General features: G+C 40.3%; 1 protein-coding gene across 2 annotated transcripts in view; it reads left to right on the forward strand.

The window, feature by feature from the left end:
• Nucleotides 1-24,744, forward strand: part of ERCC6L2 (ERCC excision repair 6 like 2) — a 289,432-nt gene that overhangs the window by 150,965 nt on the left and 113,723 nt on the right. Inside the window, exons 19-20 of one of the 2 annotated variants that reach the window (XM_068237461.1) lie at nucleotides 2,993-3,156; nucleotides 8,913-9,754. In XM_068237461.1, coding sequence (XP_068093562.1) covers nucleotides 2,993-3,156; nucleotides 8,913-9,754 — 1,006 coding nt within the window. Of the gene's footprint in view, nucleotides 1-2,992; nucleotides 3,157-8,912; nucleotides 13,004-24,744 lie in introns of those variants that run through there. The other variant, XM_068237451.1, reaches the window with a different exon arrangement.

Genomic DNA, 24,744 nt, shown 5'->3' on the forward strand with positions numbered 1-24,744 from the left:
TTGTGGCAGCAGCAAAGTAGGGCATGCAGTGACTCTTACTTCTACCAACACTAAACTGATAAGGCAATCTAGTGAGTAGAAAGAAGCAGTCAACATATAGTGATAGTAGGGATTGCTCAACACCAGAAATTAATGTTCGCACATTTTTGCATTGAAAATTTTTGAAATGAACATTTTTGGCGAACCTCATTGATTTTAATGGTAGGCGAATGTCTGAAACCGTTAGCGGTTAATAGCAAAGCACTGTACATGCTATAATCACCAAATCTGAAGGGTATGTTAAGGAGAACAGTAGGAACAAGAGGGAAAAAAAGCACCTTCTAGTTTTTACTCGGCTTTTGCTATTAAGCACTAAAGTCAGCAGTCATTATTGTTAAGTGGAAATGCAATCTTTGTACGCGCAAATTTGCAGCAAGAATAGAGCGGCAAATGGTCGTTATTCACCAGGAACCGTTCGCTGAAGAATAAGTGCATCCATCCCTAGTGATAAGCATGTCTGTATCTTCAAAATTAAAATTATGGGACATTTTTTAAGTCTGTGCTCTGAAAACTTTGATGTAAAGGACATCTGAAGGTCAAAATATGTATTTCCTTTTAAATTATGCAAAATGCCTAGCTGTCCTGCTGATCCTCTGCCTCCAATACTTTTAGCCATAGACCCTGAACAAGCATGCAGATCAGGTGCTCTGACTGATTGAAGTCTGACTGGATTGGCCTACATCTCAGGTGTGTGATTCAGACACTACTGATGTCAGGCAACTGGTATTGATTAAAAGGAAATAAATATGACAGCCTCCATACCTGCCTTACTTCAGGTTTCCTTTAGCTTTAAGACACTTTCTGTTTTATAGTATTTTATGTCCCTGGAACCTACATTTCACATCCACAGGCATGCTGTGGATGCTATAACTCATACAGTAGCTGCTCGTAATTTGACCCCACTCTTTGGAAGATGATATATCTCACTTACAGGAGTTGGGTATATCTTAGCTTTTTTTTTTTTTAATTACGGTGTAGAGAAAAGAAAATTATGTTTATATATTACAGTCATAGATGTTGAAGAACAAAATGGAAAGGTATATAAATATCAGCAATAACATTGTTTTGAATGGCAGTAATACATACTGTATCATTTTTAGAACAAAAACAGCCTGAATTTCAAACTGACATTTGTATTTTAGCTGCAATCCCACACCTCCGTCAGCTGTCTACTTATGAAACGCCCTGCCAGGAATGGAATTGACTTTCTTAATTCCAAGAATTAATTTCCTGTCCTTGTCAATAGACTCTTAAGTACATCATTAGTATCGCTTCACAGGAAAGAAAATAAGACATTCGTGTCAGTTTTGAACACGCAGTCAAACTTGGCTTCCTTACTATTTCAAGAAAAGATGACGGATGAGTTCCTCCTGTCACCATTGTCTCAGAATGTGAAATACAGCGGGGTAATGTGAAATCCAAAGATAATTTCTGTGACTGTTTTCCCCATTATGACCTCTTTCCTCATCCGAGCTATCGAGCGGCATATAGCTAGGTGACACTGACTTGTTTTAACAAGGAGCACTCTGTATTACATGAAAGGGAAATGTGTTCAGGAGTCAATGGAAAATGTGTGAGTAATCTTGGCCTTAAGAAACCCATACAATGACTTGATTATGAAATTCAAATGAATAAAATATTAATGATGAGCCTAAACAAGCATTCCAAATATTTTCTGGCTTTGCTACTTGCATGCATGGTCTGAGTTAAAAGAGTTTTATTTCCGAATCCTGTGTAGACACTCAGAGGCAAAGCTGTTTTCGTTTCTGTAGGCCGGTTTTGATTATTTGATAAATCATTGTGTATTATGCTGGGCATACACGGCTCGCTGCAGGCTTATCATTCGAGCCGCTGATGGCTCGATTGATAATATCCGACTGTGTTCGATCACCGCGGGGAACGAATCCGTGCTCGATACCGCGGGCGGATAATAGCGGCGAATTGAGCGGAAGATAAGAAGCGCTGGCGGGGACGAGTGGGAATCGATCCGGGTGCACGCGGGGACGCGGCGGGAGTCGATCCGGCGGCTAATCGGCTGCCGGATCAACCCGTGTGCCCAGCATAAGATTATAGACCAAGAGGCTAATTGTCAACCAGTTGACTGACCGATTTAGGAAAATGAAGTTTTCATTCTGTCAGGAAGTTTTATCTATGCCCAACCCCTTTGCAAATCTTTACCGCATGATTATTTCCAGCCTAACTGTGAACCCACCGACGGGGAGCCTGCAGTGAACACTGTTTTATACTACACACAATTTTACTGCCTTTTTCAATCACATGCAAATCGGCTGCACTGGCCACTGAATTCAGTGGCCCACTCAGGAATCCCTAGTCATTTTGAAGTTGTTTGGGGTTTTCTTTTCTTTTTTTTCTCTTTATCTCTGTGCATCTCCTAATTAAATACATTATGTCGCAATCCCCCAAAAAATCATAAACATTCATGCAAAACCGTCTGCAGGAAATGCAGAGTGCTGCAATCTGCTGGAAACACCCACATAATTGCACCAACAAGTGTGTTCCCAACCTATAAGAGCCCAAACGTGGATTGCTTCAGTTCATCAGACAAAGTTTGAAAACAGAACTTTAGCTGCAAAAGCTGTTTTATAAAAACAACTTAACATTTGAGTGCTCTACTTAGTATAGTTGTCATTGTATATTTAGATGTGTACCCGCACTTGGCGTTTGGCATGTCTACTAAAAAAGGGTGCCAACAATTTCCTAATCTATTACTGCAAACAGTTACACTTTATAATGCGTAACAGCTGATAAGACGTCACTTTCAGAAGTTCATTCAAACTATTATTATTATTATTTAGTATTTATATAGCGCCAACATCTTCTGCAAACCATTGCAATATGATTTATAGTTGCCAAGGGTTCCTGCACAGTTTTGTTTTTATAATTGGTTAAAATGACATCATACATGTAATGTTATGTGTATTTTGCTTTACAGAAATCCAACTTTATCAAAGAAGAAAGATTACCTCAGAAAGACCAGGAAGGCGTAGGGGAAGGCACTAGCACTTTACAGCATCAAGTCGTTCACAAGAAAAGCGAAGTACTAAAGGTTGGCGAGAAAATGTTTCTGGTTGGAAAGACCCCCAGAGCAATAATGAAGTAAGTAATGCTGCAGAAACCTCAGTGAATGGTGGGTTCAGAACAGTGGAAAAAAGAGGGAGTTGTTATAATTTAATTAGAAAATAGAACTTCTCTGAAATGGTGTAATATCTTCACAGCTAAACTATGGGTGGTTCAAGTCACTAAAATATCAGTGTGATTAGGTAAACCTGATTTTTTTTTTTTTTTTTTTTTACTCTAGTAATTCATTGCTTCTAGGTATTCATCAATTTGATGGCTCCTTAACTGCTAATGGTTCCTTTACAGAGCCTTTTGTGTCCTTTTACAAAACTGTATTCCAAAGTATATCTGACTATACTATAGTCTAAACTAGACTTGTTCTTCTAAAAAAAATATACTGATTTTGGCCCTGGGGGCAGGGCTATGTGCTGGCAGACGGCACTCAGAGGGACTCCCAAGGTGAGTTAGAATGAAAACACTGTAGGTATATTTTTAGGAGAACACCATGCATAACATGTCTAGGTTAGACTTTATAGTCTCTTTAAAGTAGACCTGTAATGCCCAGAGGAATCCTTTTTAATTTGGTAAGGTTGGACAGGCCCAGCTTTACTTTGTCTACCGGTCTCCTCTCGTGCCTTTTTCAGTATTTCAAAGAGTCTACTTCACCTCCTTCTTAGCTAATACATCCTTATACTTGCGCATTTGTGCAATTACACTTTGTGCATGGCACATTGGAAACAACCTGAACTGCCAAGCTTCTTCAGTGGTTTTGCACCAATTCAGGGATGTAGTAGACAGTTAATGGGAGAAAGCAGTGAGTCATGTACATTAATTGAAGATTGAGAATGACTGGGGACAGTTGTAAGCCCTTGCACAGATACTTCTTCAGCAGTGCCAAAGAGGAGGAAGGCATGGTCTAGAAAAAAAGATTTCTGAGGCAAATATGGACTGTATAGTATAAATATTGCAACCACCCAGTACCACATTCTGGAACTGGATATGCGAACTAAAGACAATACATGCTCTCTTCCACTTTAAATGAAGGCTGTGCTCTTTGAAGCATTTCATGCAAGTGTTCCAGTCTCACATTTAAGAACAACATTGAATTAATATAATAAAATAAAAGTATCCACAACCTGCTTCTGTCATATATTATGTGTAGATGACATGTTGACTTTTTCTCAGTTACTGTATCTTCTGATAATTGTAGGTAAACTGTTATAGTACGTGCTAGACAAAAAGGAACTGCCTGTGCATATTGCATTTAGACAGCATTCATCTAACTGCTTTGTCTGCCAGAAATGATTTTACTGTTTTGGCAGGAACACTTGATAACTAGAGTAAAAATAAACTTGGGAGCTTTTCAGCAGCCGTCCTTATTATATTATTTCTCAGCAACTTCAGTGGTCAGTTAGTGCTGTGACCATGCTTCAGATTTGATAGGCTTATAAAATAGCTCTCCTATAAGCATTGTCACAGTGACATACATGGACAAAGATTTTCCTAAAAGCCAAACTCCAGCCATAAATTTATCTTAGCTTAGAATATCATAGAAGGAGGCTAGTACTTCTTCTGGCCTCTTATTGCTGTCAGTATCTGAATAAGACCATCTATTCAACTCCTTTTCCTGACAACAAGTAGGGTAATTCTCTCTAACCGATAAAGGGCAATAATAAAATGTTTTAAATTGTGAAAAAGACATAGTATCACTGTGAGGTGTTTATTGTAGTTGCTCAATTTCTGTCCCCAGACCCAAACACTTCCAAAAAGGAAGGAATTAGCGCTATGGCCCACTGGAGCGTGATTTGGTATTGCCGCGATTGCCGGTGGTTCCAAAAGTGCTAGACTTATGCAAGTGGATTGAACAAGGCGATTTGCCACAATCGCGTGTTTTGCGAGATTATCGGAACAATTTAACAATGAGAACCCAAAATCTCTTCCTCTACATCACTCCAGAAGTGCTTGGTTTTAAGTTGCAAAATTGCTCTCAGCATTTAGAGAGTGATTTAGCTATCGGAAGAGTGTGCTCAGCCTTAAAGTGAACTGACCTTAAAAGAAAAAAAGTTTTACTTACCCAGGGCTTCCACCAGCCCCCTGCAGACGTCCTGTGCTGGCGGCGGGACAAAACCATCCTCTGGTCCCCCACAGGCAGCCAGTATCGTTTTCGGCGAGCTAGCGCTTGAATGCGGGGACCATGAGAGGAGAGTGGAAGGCTCTATAAGACCCAGAGCCTTCTGTCTCCTTAGGTAAGTACCTGTTTGATTTTTGGGGGGCTTCCTATGTACTTTAAACAGTCCAGGGAGATGTCCTTAGAGCTTATGGATCAGTAATACTACCAGTCTCTAGTGACTGATTTTAGCTTCTTACGTTCTACCTTCTCTTCAAAGGTCTACAACAACGTACGTGATTGCAAAGATTCAACAAGTTCATTATTAAAGGCATGTTAATATGCTATAGCCAGCATTACTTTTTATAAGGGAAAAGCGAGTGAAGCAAGTCCGTATTTCTAAGATCACACTGTTAGGTTAAGGTTGAGGTCATAATCTTGGCACAAATAAGGTAAAGCTTTCTTGGCAGCTACAAACAAAATACCAAACTGGAATTTGGATGCATAAAACTACAGTGTTCCACAATTGCAATTTCTTAAGCTCTATAAACCAAATATTTATTCGCTAATCCCCTAGAATGGATTTTGGATATAATTAATAAACAGCACAAGATTTATAACTGTGCAAAATCTGCTTACTGGGCCTGGATAGTTGTACTTAAAGGGACTCGGTAGTGGATTCAAGTATTTAAATCACTACTATATCCTAAAAGAAAGGTGTTTCTTCAAAAGTACTGTTGCTTTTTCCTGCCCCTAAAAGTTTTCCTCTTTCTAATCTAGCCAGCTAAAGCTTTATTGAATTCTGACCATAGCACAGCTGGCTACACAGTCTCTCTCCTAACTCTTTCCTCATGCCCTCACTTCTTGGTTTGCTCTGTGTCAATCCTCTGCCTTATTTAACCATGGATTATACAAACATAAATAACCCTTCCCCATAGAACCTACCTTCCCTGAGCTAAATCCACACACGCTGCACAAACAGCCTAACCTTATGGCCCCATGAACAACTATACATCTACTGGACCAATGATTAAACCATAGATTACCCGTAATAGGATTTTAAAGACCACCTTCTCATAAGCATGTGCACGGAACCCACCAGCATTCCAGTGGCATGCTGTTTCGTAGATTCTAAGTAATTATGACCTGCGACCCACAGCCTTCCTGCAGAAATATATAGTATTGCTTTACATATGCATTTTTCACTGCTTAGACCAGAGCTCTGTTAATTAGTTTTAAGTCTTCAAGCCAATTACTAAAACTGTGTATAAAACTGCTATGAATGCAGCTTTATTAAATTAAGTTTAAAACCATCTTTAACTGGTGATGTGTGATGAAAGAAATTCTGATGTGCTAGAAGGTCTTTTCTGACTTCACAGCAGTGATTGAATGTGGTGGAGTTTAAGAGGAGAATGTGGAGAGACCCCTTTAGTCCTCATGACTGCATTGACATTGCAGACTTTATGGACAGTTTAACCACTTCCTGCAAAATGGAGGTTTATAAACGTCTTGCTATTCCGCCAAAGCACTTGTACATGTACATTTGAACCCTTTAGCCCTTTATTATTATTTATTGTGTTTATAAAGCGCCAACATATTACGCAGCGCTGGGCAATAAATGCATACAATGGTACAAAGGATGGCAGACGTAACTTAACAAGGTTATACAACATAGGACAAAGTTACATAATGCAAGTGGGGCACAAAATACATGATATGCGATTTTGGGCTAGTTAGGTAGGTCAGTAATGACATGAAGTGACTAATATTGACATCCAGAATTTACTGATATTTGGTGGAATCCTATAACATGTTTCATTACCACATTTTTAACTTTTTGGTATTTATTTTTGTAATTTGATGATATATTCTGGGAATTTTGGTTGCTTAGAAAACTGCCTCTTCTGCTCTACAAACTGTAAGGCCTCGTTCACATCATTTAGCGCAGATGGCTGTGCGATTGGAACGCAACGCGTCCGATCGCACGCCATCTGCGCTCCTATGCGCTGCGCTGCAGATCCCATTCATTACAATGAATGGGATCTGCGCTGCGATTCCCAAAAATTCGTGCAGTACGCGATAGCGCAATCGCGCTGCCACGCAGCGCATATGATGGGAACGGTAGAAGGGCTGTCTATGCCCTTCTACCGTTCTTGCGTGTCGCACACTATACGCGCTGCCAAAATGCGCACGGCAGCGCGTATAGTCTGAACGAGGCCTAATACATGAACTGTAGAAATTGAAACACTTCATCATTATTGATTTGTAAAGCGGCAAAATATTCCATGGCACGGACTTTGAGTCATTTCTCTTTGGGATTTTTTTGTTTTGCCTGAATCTTCTTGCTGGGTAATCTTTGTGTTGTTTCTCCATCAGAAGGGTGGCATAGTTTTGAGGTTGAACAACATGTTTTCACAAGAATTTTATATTGTGATATCAGAAGTCTCATTTTGTATCTAAAAGTTAATTATTCCCTTCCTTTTCCTGCCTGCAGGAAGTCAATCTTTATTGTGCGCTGTGCCTCTTCCCTTCTCCCCTCTCCATAGCAACAACACCCTGTAGCCTAGTGACCCTTCTGTGGCCCATCTATGCAGTACTCGACTCTGAACTGTCACCTGAGGGATCAAATCCTGATCTCCACAGGTGACAGTCATTGGGCTGGCGTACAACTTTAGCCACAGAGCCTTATCAACTCTTATTTGTTATCTGTGAGAGTTTCCTTGGGGTGCTACAGAACACTTTTTATATATTTTTATTTTTTCCAGGCATTTATTACATTTTACCACAGAGTGAAAGCTCAGTATGTCAGGAAACGCATAGTCACTGTACAGATGATTATTTTGAGGGTGCCCATGTCCTCTTCCTCTGTCTGACAACAGCAAACTGTACCAAAACGCCAATAACCCTATCATTAAACAAAAAAGATGGGTAGCATTTTCAAGAGAAAAGTACTTTGTATTATATCAGTGATGGAAATTACAGTATTGTTAATCAAGGAGTATTTTAATGATTTTGGTAGGAAATTGTCATCATGCTGGCATCATACTGTGGATCCACCCCCAACCACATCTTGAATTTTAAATGAACCAGGGCTATTGGTGTTTTTCTACTGTTTGCTGCTCACACACTGAGATAGGAGGCCCTGCATATCTTCAAAACGATTGTACAGCAATTATACGTTTGGAATAAAAAATGCTTTGGAACTTCAAAACCCTGTGGACCTGCTCCTCAATTTGCTTGCGCAGTTGTTAGGGGGGCATGCATTTAAATGCTTTATTAGTTGTATTGCAAGCATGCACATAGTGCAGAAAGGTGTGTCCCACAGTATGTTAATAAAGCTGCATCACAGTACGTACTATAAACGGTATTCTGTGTGGAATGCATATGCTTGCAGATTGTAAAGATAATGTTTTTCGGAATGTAGTCTAAAACACAGCCAGTGAGAACAATTGCTGGCATAAATCCCAACCACGTTTATTGCACTTGCATTAACTGCCAGTCCATGGTCACTGCCCTGGTCTAGTCATATCATACAGTTCCACTGTCCAAATATGGCACTCATAAAATATAGAAATAAGCACTTGTTCAGTGGAATGTTTGAAACAGTACTCAGTTAATGTAGTTTATGCATCCAGTGTAAATGTAACTGTCAATATTAAATGCCTAGTGTGTATTTTTGATTTTTCAGGAGACATTTTGAGCAAATGGTGTCATATTTCAAGATGGATACAGCTGAACAGCTCGCGCATCATATCTTGGGTGTCCAGTCACACATACGTCAAAGCATGCTTCAAGATTTCTATGCCAGTCAACATGCTGAAGTGAAAACCCTCTACCCAGTGCAAGTCCCACAGCCTGAAGAAAAAAAGCGTATCGTTTGCAAGATCACTGATAGTGAAATCAGAATAAAAAAAAGACGGAAAAAAGCTGATTCATCTGAGAAAACTTTAGAGGAACCCGATCATTTTAGAAAGAGCCATTCAGAAATATTACAAAATAACCTCAAACATCACAAGAAAAATGACATGTCTTCTGTCAGAGAGAATGTAAACAAGCATCATAGCCCTGCTCAAGAGAGGGAGTGTAGGGATTATATGATGACAGAACCACATGCATGTATGCCTTCTGACCACACCAGCAAGGTGGCACAAAAAGAAAGTTCAAAAGACAAAATAGTTAGAAATGCACCAAACACCGTCGGTGACTTGCTTGGTGATACATCCATTCTTGACGATCTCTTTAGTAATTCAACTAATCGTCGCTCAGCTCCCTTACCAGTAAGATCTCCATGCGATTTGAGTACTGCCAAACCTGATCGCCGTGCTAAAGATTTCTGGGATATTCTCAGCGACCAAAGTGATGAAAGTATCAACAGGCTTACAGACTTATCTGTTATTGAAAAAGTTTGTGAGACTTCTGTTTTGCCCTCAGTAGCTAAGAAAGATGACTGGAATGATTCACTTTGGGTAAGCAACAAAAAATTTTTATGGAAGAAAAATAAGACAGACCACACTGATTCCCCATCTCCAGGTAAATCAACAGATCATTAATGTTTACAATTTAAGATGGTTATCATGGCTGTCAAATTCAGCTATGAAAAGAATCACAGAAACTCCAATTCCTACCCAGCAGCAGCTAAGCTGCGTGTTATTAACTGTGTTTGCTTAAATGGGGAAGCAACGCAAAAAAAAAAAAAAAAAAGGTGAGTTAACTGAGATGTTAGTATAGGAAAACTATAGCAAAATATTTTTACCTATTATCTAAACAATGCTAAAATTCTTATAATTGTTTAGATTTTCTTTTTTATGGATAATAATTTTATTATATGACATAAATGTATCCTTTTGGCTGTGCAGAAACATCTGTGGCAGTTTCTGCTTTGGAGCTGCTGATGTCTGTGGCCATGTCTCACCACAACTGGACCTGGGCTGCACCTGCTGGGGTATCTGGAAATCTTCTTCTAATTCTCTTAATAATGTTCAAGGATGTTTCTCACTACTATGTGTAGGAAACGGAAACCTCACAAGCCCCATTCCCTTTGTATACCATTACATACAATATAATAGACTTAAGATTCAGAGGTACTTCAGCAGCTGTAACCAGGCTGCCAGTTGTGTGGTTTGTGGGGGTTCTCATAGCAATGGGCAGCTCTCATTTGGGTGCAGGCGTAGTGTATTCTGTACAGCAGAACAGGATAAATGTTGTATTTGTTTAATAGTTCTTTGAAGCAGATCTGTTATTTAAGATTTTATAGCATGAAAATAGTTTGAAGATAAGAAAGAAAAGTATAGTCATAATCATGTTTTGTAGAGAGTAATGGAGGCCAGCACCAACCTGTGTGGTGGTTCTTTATTGTAGTTGCAGATAAGACATTGGGTACATCTCAATCCCAGAGCGCCCGTTACCAATTATTGGGTGTGAACAAGCGTTTTTTTTTTGTACGGGAAACAGCTGTCAGCTGTTCAGTACGTTTTTTCCTTGCCACCTACCTGCCTGAGCGCCCTACTATTGTGATGTACCCAATGTCTTTTACCTGCAACTACTATAGAGATCAGCAACTTAGGTTTTTGGAAGCCTCCATTACTCTCTACAAAACTTGCTGTGTCACTTTCATCAACTGCTAAGCACATTGTGTGGAGTTCTGTAGCTGGGAAAAGATGTGGACTGATCCAAGGGCCCTGGGATTTCTTGTGACACCAACATTCACATATCTTCAGGTGCCGACACATTCCTTTTCTATTAATTAGTCATAATTGTAACCAAACCTAGTGTTATAGCACTCTCCATTATAATTGGAACTCCAGGCACTGTTTTATCCGGCAACATGAAGAATAATTGGACAAAAAGTTAGGTAAATACAAGAGTGGGGGATAAACCTCCCAATAAGGTGCTCGTCTTTGGGCCAACAAACAAGGTTCAAATTTTTCCTCTCTACACAGAGATTTCACCTAATTTCCTGCTGTGTCTCTGACAGAGGAAGTAAGCGAACACAGACAACAATAAAAGCCTTACCAAAAGTAGGAGGGTCTGTATAGGCATCAAGTCATCACTGGACAGATTTTGGGATCCTCCTTAATTAAGGTATTGTAAGGATAATCCCATGTGGCCAAGTAGGCCAACTTGACTGGATAATTAATAATACAGTTACCAGTAGTTAGTTTGTGTTTCCTTTACTCCTGGTTAGCTTTCTCCATTCCTACAGCCACTCTGTGCTACACAGAGATTCCTTTTTCTCTCTCCATAGTCAGCAGTGTAACAGCAAAAAAAAGTATTATACTCACCTTCACTCTTAATCCATGCTGTTCCAGTGTTGCTGCAATTTCTCCTTTCTGCTATTATAAAGTTTATCATGGACATATCATCCCAATATTTGAAGAAAAAATCACACTTATATTTGTTTTTAAATAAATTATATTTTAGTTCATTGCTCCACAGTGTAAACATTCGTTGGATTTCCAGTGTCATTTTCTCTGCAGCAGCTTTGTGAGAAAAGTAAAATATAAAGAATTTTTATGCTACAACAGTATAAAGAGAAAGTGACAGATATGGAACAAACCCATTTGAACTCCAGGATGATCAGAGAAAAAAACGTGCTCTGTATTTGATAGCTACAGTGGAATTTATTTACTAGATCAGGACTTACCTACCCTGTCCTCAAGTACCACCAACAGTGCATGTTTTGCAGAAAGCCACAAACATTCACAGGTGAGATAATTAGTTTCTCAGCAGAGTTGATTAACTACCTGTGTGGATTTCCACAAAACATGCACTGTTGATGGTACTTGAGGACAGGGTTGGGGGAACCCCTGCTCTGGATCACAGTAAAGACTCCCTTAATGTATTATTCTATGAATGCTGCTGCTAGGGTGAAAATACCCATACGCCATGCAGTTGCCTGCTGTCCAGTTTTATGATCTAGTTATGTTTTACTGAGCAGGCACCACCAGAACCAATAACTAGAAGGATCAGATCTTTATTTTTCTCTTACGTGATTGTTTAACTAGGGGTAAACCTAAGCTTTTCCTTAAAGCAAACCTGTGACTTTAAGAAAGCAAAAAGTTGGATACTTACCTCAGTGGAGAGGAGCCTCTGGTTCTTCCAGAGGCTTTTCTGATCCTTCTTGAGCCCACTGCTGGTTGCCAGGACCCTTTTCTTTTTGGCAGTGCTCCTATCTGTGACGTCCAGCGCAGTAGCACCGAGGGAAAAGCCATGCACAAGCAGCTCCTTGCTACTATGCAGACGTAGGTCGTCTTGCGTCTGTGCATTGGCGCCATTCTTGGTTATGGATGGGAGTGCAGCCACACAAACCTATTTCACAAGCCCCAGTGCTGGAAGGGTGAGCTCAAGGGGGGGTATGGGGAAAGCCTCTGGATTATTCCGAGGCGTCCCTTTACTGAGATAAGTATCTTAACTTTTTATCCTAAATTGCCTTCAGGTACACTTTTCACATTCCATATGGCTTCAACCTGCATTTCTCACTTTATATTTTTATAGATTTTTTTTAAATGAATGTTAATATTATGCATATTAAAAGTCAACGTGTCCTTAGCACAAACAAAACAATGCTAAAAGCATGGAGTTTATTAATGGGCATGCTTATCAAATGATGTCCTGTTAACACCACTACTCCAGGCAGCACACTATAAAGGAGAAAATGTTCCCAAAGTATTCCAATCGTGATAGCAGCACCAGCAGAGTCCACTTGTAACCTCCACAGGCTGTCTTATGGGATTTGATACGCTATATACCAAGCAGTGATCTGGTGAGAAGGGGAAACCAGGGGGGGGGGGGGAGTGCGTTATCCTCCTATCCTATTGGTGATAGCTTTGATCATTGCAGCACTACCTTTTGAGCACAAGGGTGTTGTGATAAAGCGATATTCGCTATGAGGGCTCCCCTCTTGTACTCTGCTTATCTTTAAGGTCCTGTGGAGGTTACAAGTGGACTCTGCTGGCACTGCTATCTCGATTGGAATATTAATAGGCATGGCCTCTCCTGCATGCAAAAGGATCCCCAAATCTGGGTGCATTCAGTATCCATAATCTTCAAGCTTGGACTGATTGCAAACATCCAACCTGAAATACATCTGGGGGTCCAGACATTTGTTATTATTATGCTAAGGAGTGATCCAGCTGAAGGATGAAGCTGAATAGCAGTGTTTTAAGTCTCCGCTAATTGTCTGCGAGGTTTAATTTGGTGAATACAGACCTCCTAACTAACCGTGTTAAGGTATAAAAAAATGTTTTGCACTTGTCAGTAGCAGAGAGCCATCTAAACAATAAATTAACACCTGCCCCACTCAGAAAAAGGGATTGGATAATAATGATTTTCCAGTGCAGTAGAGACATATTGTTTGGCTAAGACTGAGCAGTGTGTGCTGTTCTATGGAGAGGGGAGTAGAGAAAGCAGCATCCTGAGGCACAGACCACAAAAGACAGGCTTTAGTCCTGTAGGAATCTGCCACGACAGAATGCTAAACGATATCAGTGAGCAGTGGCCATCACAAAATGCTGAGGTTTATCCAGCAATGTGTACTTTAGTGCCTTAGTTCAAATAGACTGAGCTTCTAAGTTTTTCACGTTTACTGTTATTTAAACAAGGTAAAGCATCAAATGGATGTTTACTTAAATGGACCTCATTGCATCATGTTGATGCAGATTCCGTGTTTTAATATTTGATGTTAAAGTGAAATATTTTATTTCTATTTTCTTATTGTATCTCCAATGTATTTTGAGTTTTGTCTTTAACTTGCTGGTAAAATGTTAAATATTTTGTGTGCTTTCTAGCTGTTTAAATTGAATCTTGTCTGAGATCTAGAACCATGTAGAGAATGGAACACTGTTATATTACTATATCATTTTGGAATTGTTTTTCAACATGGAATGTTAAATATAATGGCACTGATAACTCTAAATGTTACAAAATTGTTTTATTAAAAGAAAAAAACATTTTCTGAAACTATTTGATTATTTTTTATCTCCTCAATCCATGTATTCAAAAAGCATATTCTATATATTTATAATTTCCTACACCTGTTTCTTTTAAATCTTGTCATTTGGTGGGCCTGATCTAAAGCTTGCATCTCACAATGGGCCTAATTCACGTTTTCTCCTAGGTGATATTAAAACATCTTAACAATAAAATGCTTTTCAAGCCACCAGCTTGCAAGAAATTTTGACAGTACTTTTTTACCTACTTTGTAGTACTTTTTCAATGACAGAGTGCTAAAAAGTTATTTTAAACAGAAGATGAACAATTATCTCCTAGGAGAAAAAGTAAATTGAATCGGGGCCAATCTGCCTTAACCACTTTACCCCCGCGCGTACGTATTTCTCCGCCCCTTTTTCCATCCTTTAACAACCAGGGACGGAGAAACACGTACTTTCCGCGTTCCCGACGCTGCCCGCGCTCCCGCTCGTAAACACGCCGCCCGCCGCCAGTAAACACGCCGCCGCCCGCTCGCCCAGAGATCAATGAACGGGAAAATCCATTCCCGTTCGTTGATCTAAGCCCCGCAATGATCAGCTGCTCTCCTATGGGCAGCGCGATCATTGTGAGAAAAAACTCACGTGTCCAGCCTCCTTATACTTCCTCCAAGCTTCCGGAAGGAAGCTTGGAGGTCGCATTAAAACAAAAAGTTACTGTGGCCATCTTGTGGCCAAATAGTAAACTACACCCTACACATTTTTCACATACAAATAAATGACTTTTACACATAAAATTAACTCATTACCTCCCACACTCCCCAATTATTATTTTTTTTGTAATTAAAAAAAAATTAAAAAATTTACAATTAAAAAAAATACATAAATAGTTACCTTAGGGACTGAACTTTTTAAATATTTATGTCAAGAGGGTATAACACTGTTACTTTATAAACTATGGGCTTGTAATTAGGGATGGACGCAAAAATGAAAAAAATGCACCTTTATTTCCAAATAAAATATTGGCGCCAAACATTGTGATAGGGACATAATTTAAATGGTTTTATAACCGGGACAAAAGGGCAAATACGTTTCATGGGTTTTAATTACAGTAGCATGCATTATTTAAAAACTATAATGGCCGAAAACTGAAAAATAATTATTTTTTTCCCCACATTTTTCCTATTTTCCCATTAAAACACATTTAGAAAAAAATAATTCTTGGCATAATGTCCCACCTAAAGAAAGCCTAATTGGTGGCGGAAAAAACAAGATATAGTTCATTTCATTGCGATAAGTAATGATAAAGTTATAGACGAATGAATGGAAGGAGCGCTGAAAGGTGAAAATTGCTCTGGTGCTCAGGGGGTAAAACCCCTCAGTGGTGAAGTGGTTAAGCAGAACAATCATGTGACAAAACAGGTGATTTGATAAAACAATTGCATTTACACAAAATAGTATGGTAAACTTAAAGCAGAACTGAAATATGATCTAAAAAAAAAGACTTTCACTTACCTGGGGCTTCTGCCAGCCCCCTGCAGCCAACCTGTGCACGCGCTGTCTCTGAATGATCCTCTGGTCCCCCGCAGTGGCTCCGTTTCTTGACTGCCGAACTTACAAGTTGACGACCACTGCGCCTTGCCCCGCGCGTCCTAATTCACGCTCCCAGAGAGAGGAACGCGAACAAGGACGTGCGCGGGCAGGGCCGCGCAGGCGCAGTAGACAGCAACTTGCGGTCAAGAAATGGAGCCATGGCGGGGGACCAAAGAATCGTTCAGAGATGGCACGGGCACAGGGAGGCTTCAGGGGGCTGACAGAAGCCCCAGGTAAGTGAAAGTCTTTTTTTTTTTTTTTAGTTTATTTCAGTTCCGTCTTAAACTTTGCAACAGAAAAATAGTTTTAAGTAAAACAAAATACTGAATGAATTACTGCCCTGATTAACAGTAGTTCAAATCATGTTCTGATGTGAACAGTTAAATAACTTTAGGGTCACTTCTTGCTTACATTAAAGTCAGAACAAAATGTACTTCTCTTGTGCAAACAAAGAAATGTTGAGAAACTGCATCTCTCTGCGAGGTAACTGTCTCAGCTGACAGGCTAAGAGGAAACACAGCAAAGTAAACTTCCCATGAATGCTCCCTGAAATATTGAAGTCTGATCATACTTAACAGTTTTGACTTGTAATGACAGGCCTGTTCCAACCCTTAAAAATGTATATTTAGGAAATCTGTTATTTTAAATGAATGTGGTGTGGGGCATTTACGTACCTGAGTAGTTAACTATAAAAGGAGGAGGCATTTGTATAATACACTGTTTAATAGAAACATAACAATCTTTCCCTGTAATGTTCTGACATGTCTGAACTTTGGACAGAGGAGACCTACAGCATTTGTCTATGAGAAGTGGTGCTAGATCTTTGTGGTCTGGACTGAAGCCCAGAAGAAAATCATCTCAAATCTGATATGTACAATTTAAATTAAGGATAGCAAGTTTACTCAAGCTTCACTTTGTCTGTTTGGAAAAATGACATAAATCTATTGCAACACGAGCCATCAACTTTAAGGCTTCCATGAAAAAATCATTTATCACCTTGTACCTGCTAGTAGAAATACTTAATAAGTGGAATAAATCAGCTGTGCCTCACTTACAGTCAACTATAAGTCTTTGGCTCTCAAGATATTGGTTAACGGCGAATGTCTTGACTTATATCGAATGACAAATAAAGCAGAGGCTTTTGCATGAAAATAAAATAAGACATGTTTTATATAGCTGTGATCAATATGTAGTTCATTAAAATGTATTTCCCTAAGTTAGAAACAAAAGAGCGCTTGCACATCGCCTCTTTCCATTTCAGTAGTGTTTGTGTGCTATAAGACGCGAGGCAAAATACTTCATTATATGGTTGTATATATGGTACACAACCATATTATAATGTATATATCTGACAGTAGAGTTCTACTGTACATTGGGTCAGATGGGGATATTATGGCAGTGTTAGAATATAGAATGTATTTCTATATATGTTTCCAGCTACTAAATGGAAGAAGACCTATTTCCAAGAATTTGGATTTAGCTAAGCATAAATTAGTTAATAGCACAAATTGTTACAAACTTCCTTACCTTCAACCATATAAACCAGAAAAATGTAAGGATTGGTTGTTGATCCCATGATAACACTTCAACACTTTACTGCACCCAAATTTGAACCTTTGTTTACATGTGCAAATATTTGTATCTGTTTTGCACTCATCCTTGGTTTTCAGCATGAAATTAAACATATTTAGAGGACATTTTCAGCCGTAACAACCTTATAGTTAACCTTCCTGGCGGTAACCCGCGCAGGAGGTTTTCTCAGGCCCTGCTGGGCCAATTTGCGCAAATTTTTTTTTTTTTGCTGCACGCAGCTAGCACTTTGCTAGCTGCGTGAGCACACCGATCGCCGCCGCCCCGCGCCGATTCGCCGCTATCCGCGTCGCCGCAGAGCCCAGACCCCTGCGCTATCAGCACCAGGCAGCGCTGAGGGGTGGATCGGGACTCCCTTAGACGTCATGACGTCGGTGACGTCATCCCGCCATGGCGACGGGGGAAGCCCTCCAGGAAATCCCGTTCTTTGAACGGGATTTCCTGATCGCCAGAGGCGATCAAAGAGGGTAGGAGGTTAATAGACCGCCAGGGAGGTTAAAGAGGAACTGTTTTACAAAACAAAGGAAAAGAGACTGTGTTATGAGGAAATAAAAAAGAAAAAAAATCCTCTTACCTTGTCCGTGTCGTGTAGAAAAAGTGCCTCATGCAGCATGGGAGGAATCATGTTTACTACTGGCATGCTGAGCTAGAGATTTTTTTAAATTCCCTTTTTCCCTATGTAGATATGCAAGTGTATCCAGATCGCTTTGGGCCCTGTTTCACACTGAAAATAGTAGAAAAATCCCTGCTATTTTGCCATAATTCTATGTACAATATTCATTCACGGAGCAAATTTCATTCCCTGAATGAGAATTGTACACGCAATTGTGGGAAACTTTTGCCACGATTTTCAGTATGAAGCAGGGTTTTTTTCTGCTATTTGTGCAATTTATCTACTTTACAGTAGGCTGCTATGCCAGTGCTGTGTTTAATCTTGTGTCTGATCCTCCTGTGTCTACAGTATTATATCATGCTACTGATATTTAAGGCTTGATATATCAGAACTCAATGTTCCTACATACTCCAAATTTTGATGGTAGGGAGGGGGGACCCCTTGAACTACCCCCCCCCCCCCAGCCTACTGGTTCCTCATATGGGGTATATCAAAACTATCTTGTCAACCAGCGGGGCTGGGGGCTGCAATTTGACACAGAGGTAGTTTTTGGGGTCCTCTCCCTACCCTCAAAATGTGGAGTGTGTTAGCGCTATGAGTGCTGAGATATTGATTTTTTAATATCAGCATATGCAAATCAGGAATGAGGTACATGTGATGTCATTACCCACAAGGCTGTGCATCAAAAGAATTTTAATTAGGCCTACCCTACACTGAGTGGGAAGCGTTTCACCTTTTCAGATGGATTTCTATTGGCTTCAGGACTTTTTTTCTCTCTGAAAACTGGGTTTTCTCTGACAAAACTGCCATGAGTTTCACACTGGGGGTGAGTTAATTTCCACTTTAAAGTTCCTCTTTAACTCCAGAGGGATCATTGTTCTGGGACCTATTTTGGGGGTTTGTTGCTGTCTGGTGTCCTTATTTGTGAGAATTTCCCTCACTTCCCGTCTACCCATTTTTTAAAAGTAATTTATTGTCATCATTCATTTCCTGGCCTGGGGAGACACCAGTTCCCATGTTATAGCCACGTTGGCTCATGAAGGAGGACAGGAAGTGAGAGAAAAGCTCACATGCAATTAACTTTTTCTCCTAGATGATATTTTTCACACCTTACAGCTTATTCAATTCACTTTATCTCCTAAGCTTTTTCTTCTATTTTAATTTTTCATCTTCTCTTAAAAATTATAGTACTCTGTTATTTAAAAAGTATTGTTAAAATTACTCTTATTATTTTATTGCTTGCTGATAGCTTAAAGGGCATTTTATCGATAGTGTGAAAATTTCACTTAGGAGAAAGCATAGGAAAAAAAGGGAATTGAATATGGGCCCTTCTTGAAGTAAACCAGAGACAAAACATTAAAGAAAATTCATACATACCTGGAGCTTCCTCCAGCCCCCTCCGGCCTGATCGCTCCCTCGGCTCCGTCTTCCACCTCCTGGATCTTTGGTAATGAGTCCTGGTATCTTGGCCAGTTGGGGCTTTCTGTGCATGCGTGGCCCATCTGCGCACGTCTTCCCCCCTTTCCCGCACACTCCCAGCGCCAGGAGCTTTCTATGCAGGTGCAGTACTACTGCGCAGGCTCAGAACTCTCCTGGCCGTGGAAGCGAGACGGGGTAGCGCGCAAATCCGCACTGCTCATGTGCTGTCTAGCTGAAGATACCGGTACCCAATACCAAAGATCCAGGAGGTGGAGGGCGGCACCGAGGGGGCTGGAGGAAGCCCCAGGTATGTTTGAATTTTTTTAAATGTTTCTTCTCTGGTACACTTTTATTATTATTATTATTTAGTATTTATATAGTGCCGACATCTTCCGCAGCGCTGTACATAGTATATCATCTAGTCACTAACTGTCCCTCAAAGGAGCTCACAATCTAATCCCTACCAGAGTCCTATGTCTACGTATGTATTGTGTAGTGTATGTATTGTAGACTAGGGTAAATTTTTTAGGGGGGAGCCAATTAACTTATCTGTATGTTTTTGGGATGTGGGAGGAAACTGGAGTGCCTGGAGGAAACCCACACAGACACAGGGAGAACATACAAACTCTGTGCAGATGTTGACCTGGCTGGGATACGAACCGGGGACCCAGTGCTTCAAGGCGAGAGCGCTAACCACTATGCCACCGTGCTGCCCCACTTTAATAAAATACTGTACCTTTTGAACCACCAGCAAGCAAGAAAATGCTCAAAATAATTTTAATATTACTTTTCACCTACTTTTTGGTGCTTTTTCAGTTGCAAAATGTTTAAAAAGTTATTTTAAAAAACAGATGAAAAATTATCTCCTAGGAGGAGTTAATTAAATAAGGCTCAAAATCTCTAATCGGGATACAGACAAGTGTAAAACCTCCCACATTTTTCTAACTTTTCTATATGATACAAAACTGAAATGCAATAAAATCTTTGCATTTGAGCCATAGTTTACAACCACAGTCAGCCTAGTAACATGCTATTTATCAGAGTTTATCAGTTATTTCCAAAGGAAAGAAAAACAGTTAATATTATTATTTTGCTTTGTTTAAACCTACAATTAAATCAGAGACAAAAATTGGCCCAGCACTCATTTCATTACATCTAGTAAATTATTCTATCCCTATATTTAAAATGTTGTTTGATGTGGTTGCCATGGGCTCCACCATTTTGAGGCAATCAGATTGCTTATTCCAGCAGGGAGCAGCAAGTAATGTAAAGGCGTATAGAACCCACAACAGTATCACTAAAGCTATGAAGACCATAAAGATCCCAGTGTTGTCTTTCCCTTGAAAATGCAGGGTTGATGGCTTCATGTTGAGGCCAAGGAGTAAAACACACATTATGGAAAATACATAATTGGATCAGTCTCACGAGGAGATATTTGTGGTTCAACATTCAAGCTAAGGTTTCCAAACTATACTGTAACTTGTGGATGTTTATTGCAAGCAGATTTCTACATGTAATTACATATGTAATATCATTTCATGTTTAAGCACTAAATTCAAATATCCACAAAGTGCAAGGATTTTCATTTTTCTTTTCATTATATGTATGGAATTTAAATGTAATAATTCCATAATTTGTATAAAAGACTAAAAACAAATGGCAATTGACCAAGAAGACCAAGATGGGCATAGCATATGTATTACAGTATTTTTTTGGTTTGATATTTTTGTCCTGTGCTGCACAAAAGAAGTGTGAACACATGGGCCCATGTGCAATTAACTTTTTCTCCTGCGTTATCTACTAGGAGACTAGTGACCAGGCCATTTTTTACTAAATTGGGCCACTGCAGCTTTAAAGGGAACCAGAGATGAACGATTCACACAAAATAAACATATCAGTTGATAGCTAGTAAAGAATAAATGCTCTACCTGATAATTTCGCTGCTCTAGTGTACCTTTTTGAGTGTTTTTTATCCATTATTGCTCCAGGAAAAATCCAATATGGCTGCAGGCTCATATCCCTTCTGCTTCCAGGTTATAAGCTGTTCTGGATGTGCTGTCTAGCCCAGGCATGGGCAAACTTGGCTCTCCAGCTGTTAAGGAACTACAAGTCCCACAATGCATTGCAGGAGTCTGACAGCCACAGTCATGACTCATGAAGGCAAATGCATTGTGGGACTTGTAGTTCCGTAACAGCTGGAGGGCCGAGTTTGCCCATGCCTGGTCTAGCCTCTATGAGACTATAGACAAGCAGGGCTGCTGCAGCCTTTTATCTGTGTGCTTTCAACTTTATTATTCTGGCATGCTGTGTGGCTGCCTGTAGGAAGTGTCTCTCATAGAAATTAAACTGCATACAGTAGATAATGACTGGCTGCACAGTGCACACAGATGCACTTGTCTGTTTTAGAGCTTCTTTCTCGGCTGCAGCAGCCCCTCTCATGTCATCGGAGCTCTAAGCATGCAAAGCAGGAAAGCTGAGCCAGGAGGGGACAGGCTTGGGCTTGAAAAGACTCCACAGAAGACTGACTCAGCTGTAATAATTCCAGGTCAAACCTACACTGAATGCTCAGTCGGAGATTCTTATCACAGCTGATAACAGACAGATTAGGCAGAGAAGAATAAAACTAAAAAAGCAGGGTAGGTGTTTACTGTCATGTTCCCACTGATAAATGTAATAAAATACATGAGGGTGCTTCGTCTCTGGTTCTCTTTAAGGCCTTGCTGCAGGGCCGCACATGTCAACACACAAGTGATTCCCCCCCCCCCTTTCTCCCCACCAACAGAGCTTTCTGTTGGTGGGGTCTAATCACTCCTCCAGTGTCTATTTTATTTTTATTTTTTGTATATATTTTTATTCGCCGTCTAACTGCCTCTGGAAGACTGAAGGCGGAGCTCCGTCATCAGAGCGGAGATAGGCGCTCTCCTGCAAGCCCCATAGAAAGCCATTCACGCCAATCTGCGTGGAGTGGTCCTGGGGGTGCCGCCGCATTCACGCCAATTGGCCTAGAGCGGCAAGAAGTTAAAATGTTTCAGCATTTTACAATTGAAAAAGTACTTAAAAGTTAGTGAAAAAGTAGTATTAAAATTATTTTGTATATTTTCTTGCTTGCTGGGGGTTTAAAAAGTATTTTATGACAAGGTGTGAAAATATCACCTAGGAGACAACTCAGGAGAAAAAGTGAATTGGATATGGGCCATAATAGTTATACTTTGAATAAGGTTGTACTTATAGTGCTCTTATTCCTCTTGAAATGTGAGCACAACTCTGCACTTTGTGCTTGCTATCTATGTGAGTTTATAATTTGTTACTGCTACTTTATACTATGCAGTGCTGATGTTGGCATTTTGCAAATAAAATAATAATAATAATAATTGTAAAAAAAAAAGAAACACATAGCCCTTTTCTCACCGATTTTGTCACCTGTTCTAAACTGATCCCAGAGACAACCAAACATTCTGTATTTTTCAGCCACCAAGGGGCTTAGAGGTTACAAGATATTTTCAGTATATTTTTTTGCATACTCTCCTTTACCCGGTGGTCACTGGAAGATTTGGATCAGCATCGATAACTTGGTGCAGGAGGCCACCAGAGACTCTTGAGATGTTGTGCGTACAAATACTGTATGCTCTCTTACAGGGGTAAAGAATGAGATACAGAGCCTGAAACTGTCTCTGAATGAAGACCCCACTGGATATACATGGGATAAACTACAAACCTTCTATGGTAAACTACAGAGATTCCTAATTAACAACAAAAAGAAAAAACTTCAGAGACTTAGAATTAAGAGTGGACGTCTGGATGCACAAGCAGCAGAAAAAGAGCAACCCACAGGTGTAATGAATCTTTCCTCTTATCGGGCTACTGAAGCTGAAATGTCAGTACTCTCCAAAGGCCTGTCATTCTGCCCTGCGAGACCCATAGACAGGATTGCACTCTGTGGAGATATGGAGGAATTTTTCAGAAAGCTGCGACTCAAGGAACACTACCATGATAAGGAAGCCTGTGATACAATGGATAATGGACCAAAACGCACCAGATCTAAAAAGAAAAAAAGATGGACCCCCAAAGAAGGAAAAAACCCGGCCCTGGATAAATACATCAACAAATTCAGACGCAGAATCTCTGACAGGATCCTGAGTAAAAGAAAGACACTGGCCCAGAACGTAACACTACAGGAGCAACAGGCCATCAGATCCCTTAAGGAGAATAAGGACATTATTATTAAACCAGCGGATAAAGGTGGTGCCATAGTCATAATGAACACCAGTGACTACATCCAGGAGGCACAAAGACAATTATCCAACACCGCTCACTATGCCAAATTACAGGGGGACCCCACAAAAGGCTACAGGATGGCACTTAATAGGATGGTTAACAGATTGCCTGCAAACATCAGACTACATGTAAGGACCCTTATCCCTGAAGAGCCTAGAACAGCCTGCTTTTACATGCTTCCCAAGATCCACAAAGAGGGAAACCCAGGCAGGCCCATAATCTCAGGGAGCGGAACTCTTACAGAGAACATCTCAGGGTGGCTGGAAAACATCTTGAAACCTCTTGTCTGTAAAAGACCCAGCTACTTACAGGATACCAACCACCTCCTGAACAAACTGACAGCCATCGGCCCAGTACCTGAGGGAACCATACTGGCCACGATGGACGTGGAGTCCCTGTACACGAACATTCCCCATGATGATGGTATTGCGGCCTGCCGTAAATATCTTCAGGGTCAGGGCATACCTGTAAAGCCTATTACTGGACTGATCAAATTCATTCTCACTCATAATTATTTCAGTTTTGGACAGGACCTCTATTTACAGCAGATGGGCGTGGCAATGGGTTCGCGATTCGCTCCACAGTATGCAAATCTATTCATGGCCAAAATCAAGAGGAATACCTCAATGCAGGTGGCATAAAACCCTTGGCCTACTTCCGCTTCATTGATGATATTTTAATCATCTGGTCCGCAAGTGAGGATGAGCTTCTCCAGTTCCACAGGAACTTCAATGCCTTCCATCCTACAATCAAATTGAAACTTACCTACTCTCACACAGAGATTAACTTTCTGGACACCACTATATACATCAGGGGTAACAACATACAAACCTCTGTGTATCGCAAACCTACAGACCGTCCCACATACCTAAGATATGACAGTTTTCATCCCAAGCACATTAAGAACTCTATAATTTACAGCCAAGCTATAAGGTACAACCGGATTTGTTCTGACAGGATGGACAGAGACAAGCACCTGGATCACCTTAAGAACACTTTCATTAAACAAGGTTACAGTCCTCCCATGGCTGAGGCCCAAATCAGGAAAGCCAGCAACGTCCCCAGGACTGAACTCCTGAAATATAAGCAAAACCAGAAAGAGGAAC

The sequence above is a fragment of the Hyperolius riggenbachi genome, chromosome 1 (assembly GCF_040937935.1).
Source record: "Hyperolius riggenbachi isolate aHypRig1 chromosome 1, aHypRig1.pri, whole genome shotgun sequence".
Taxonomy (NCBI): Eukaryota; Metazoa; Chordata; class Amphibia; order Anura; family Hyperoliidae; genus Hyperolius; species Hyperolius riggenbachi.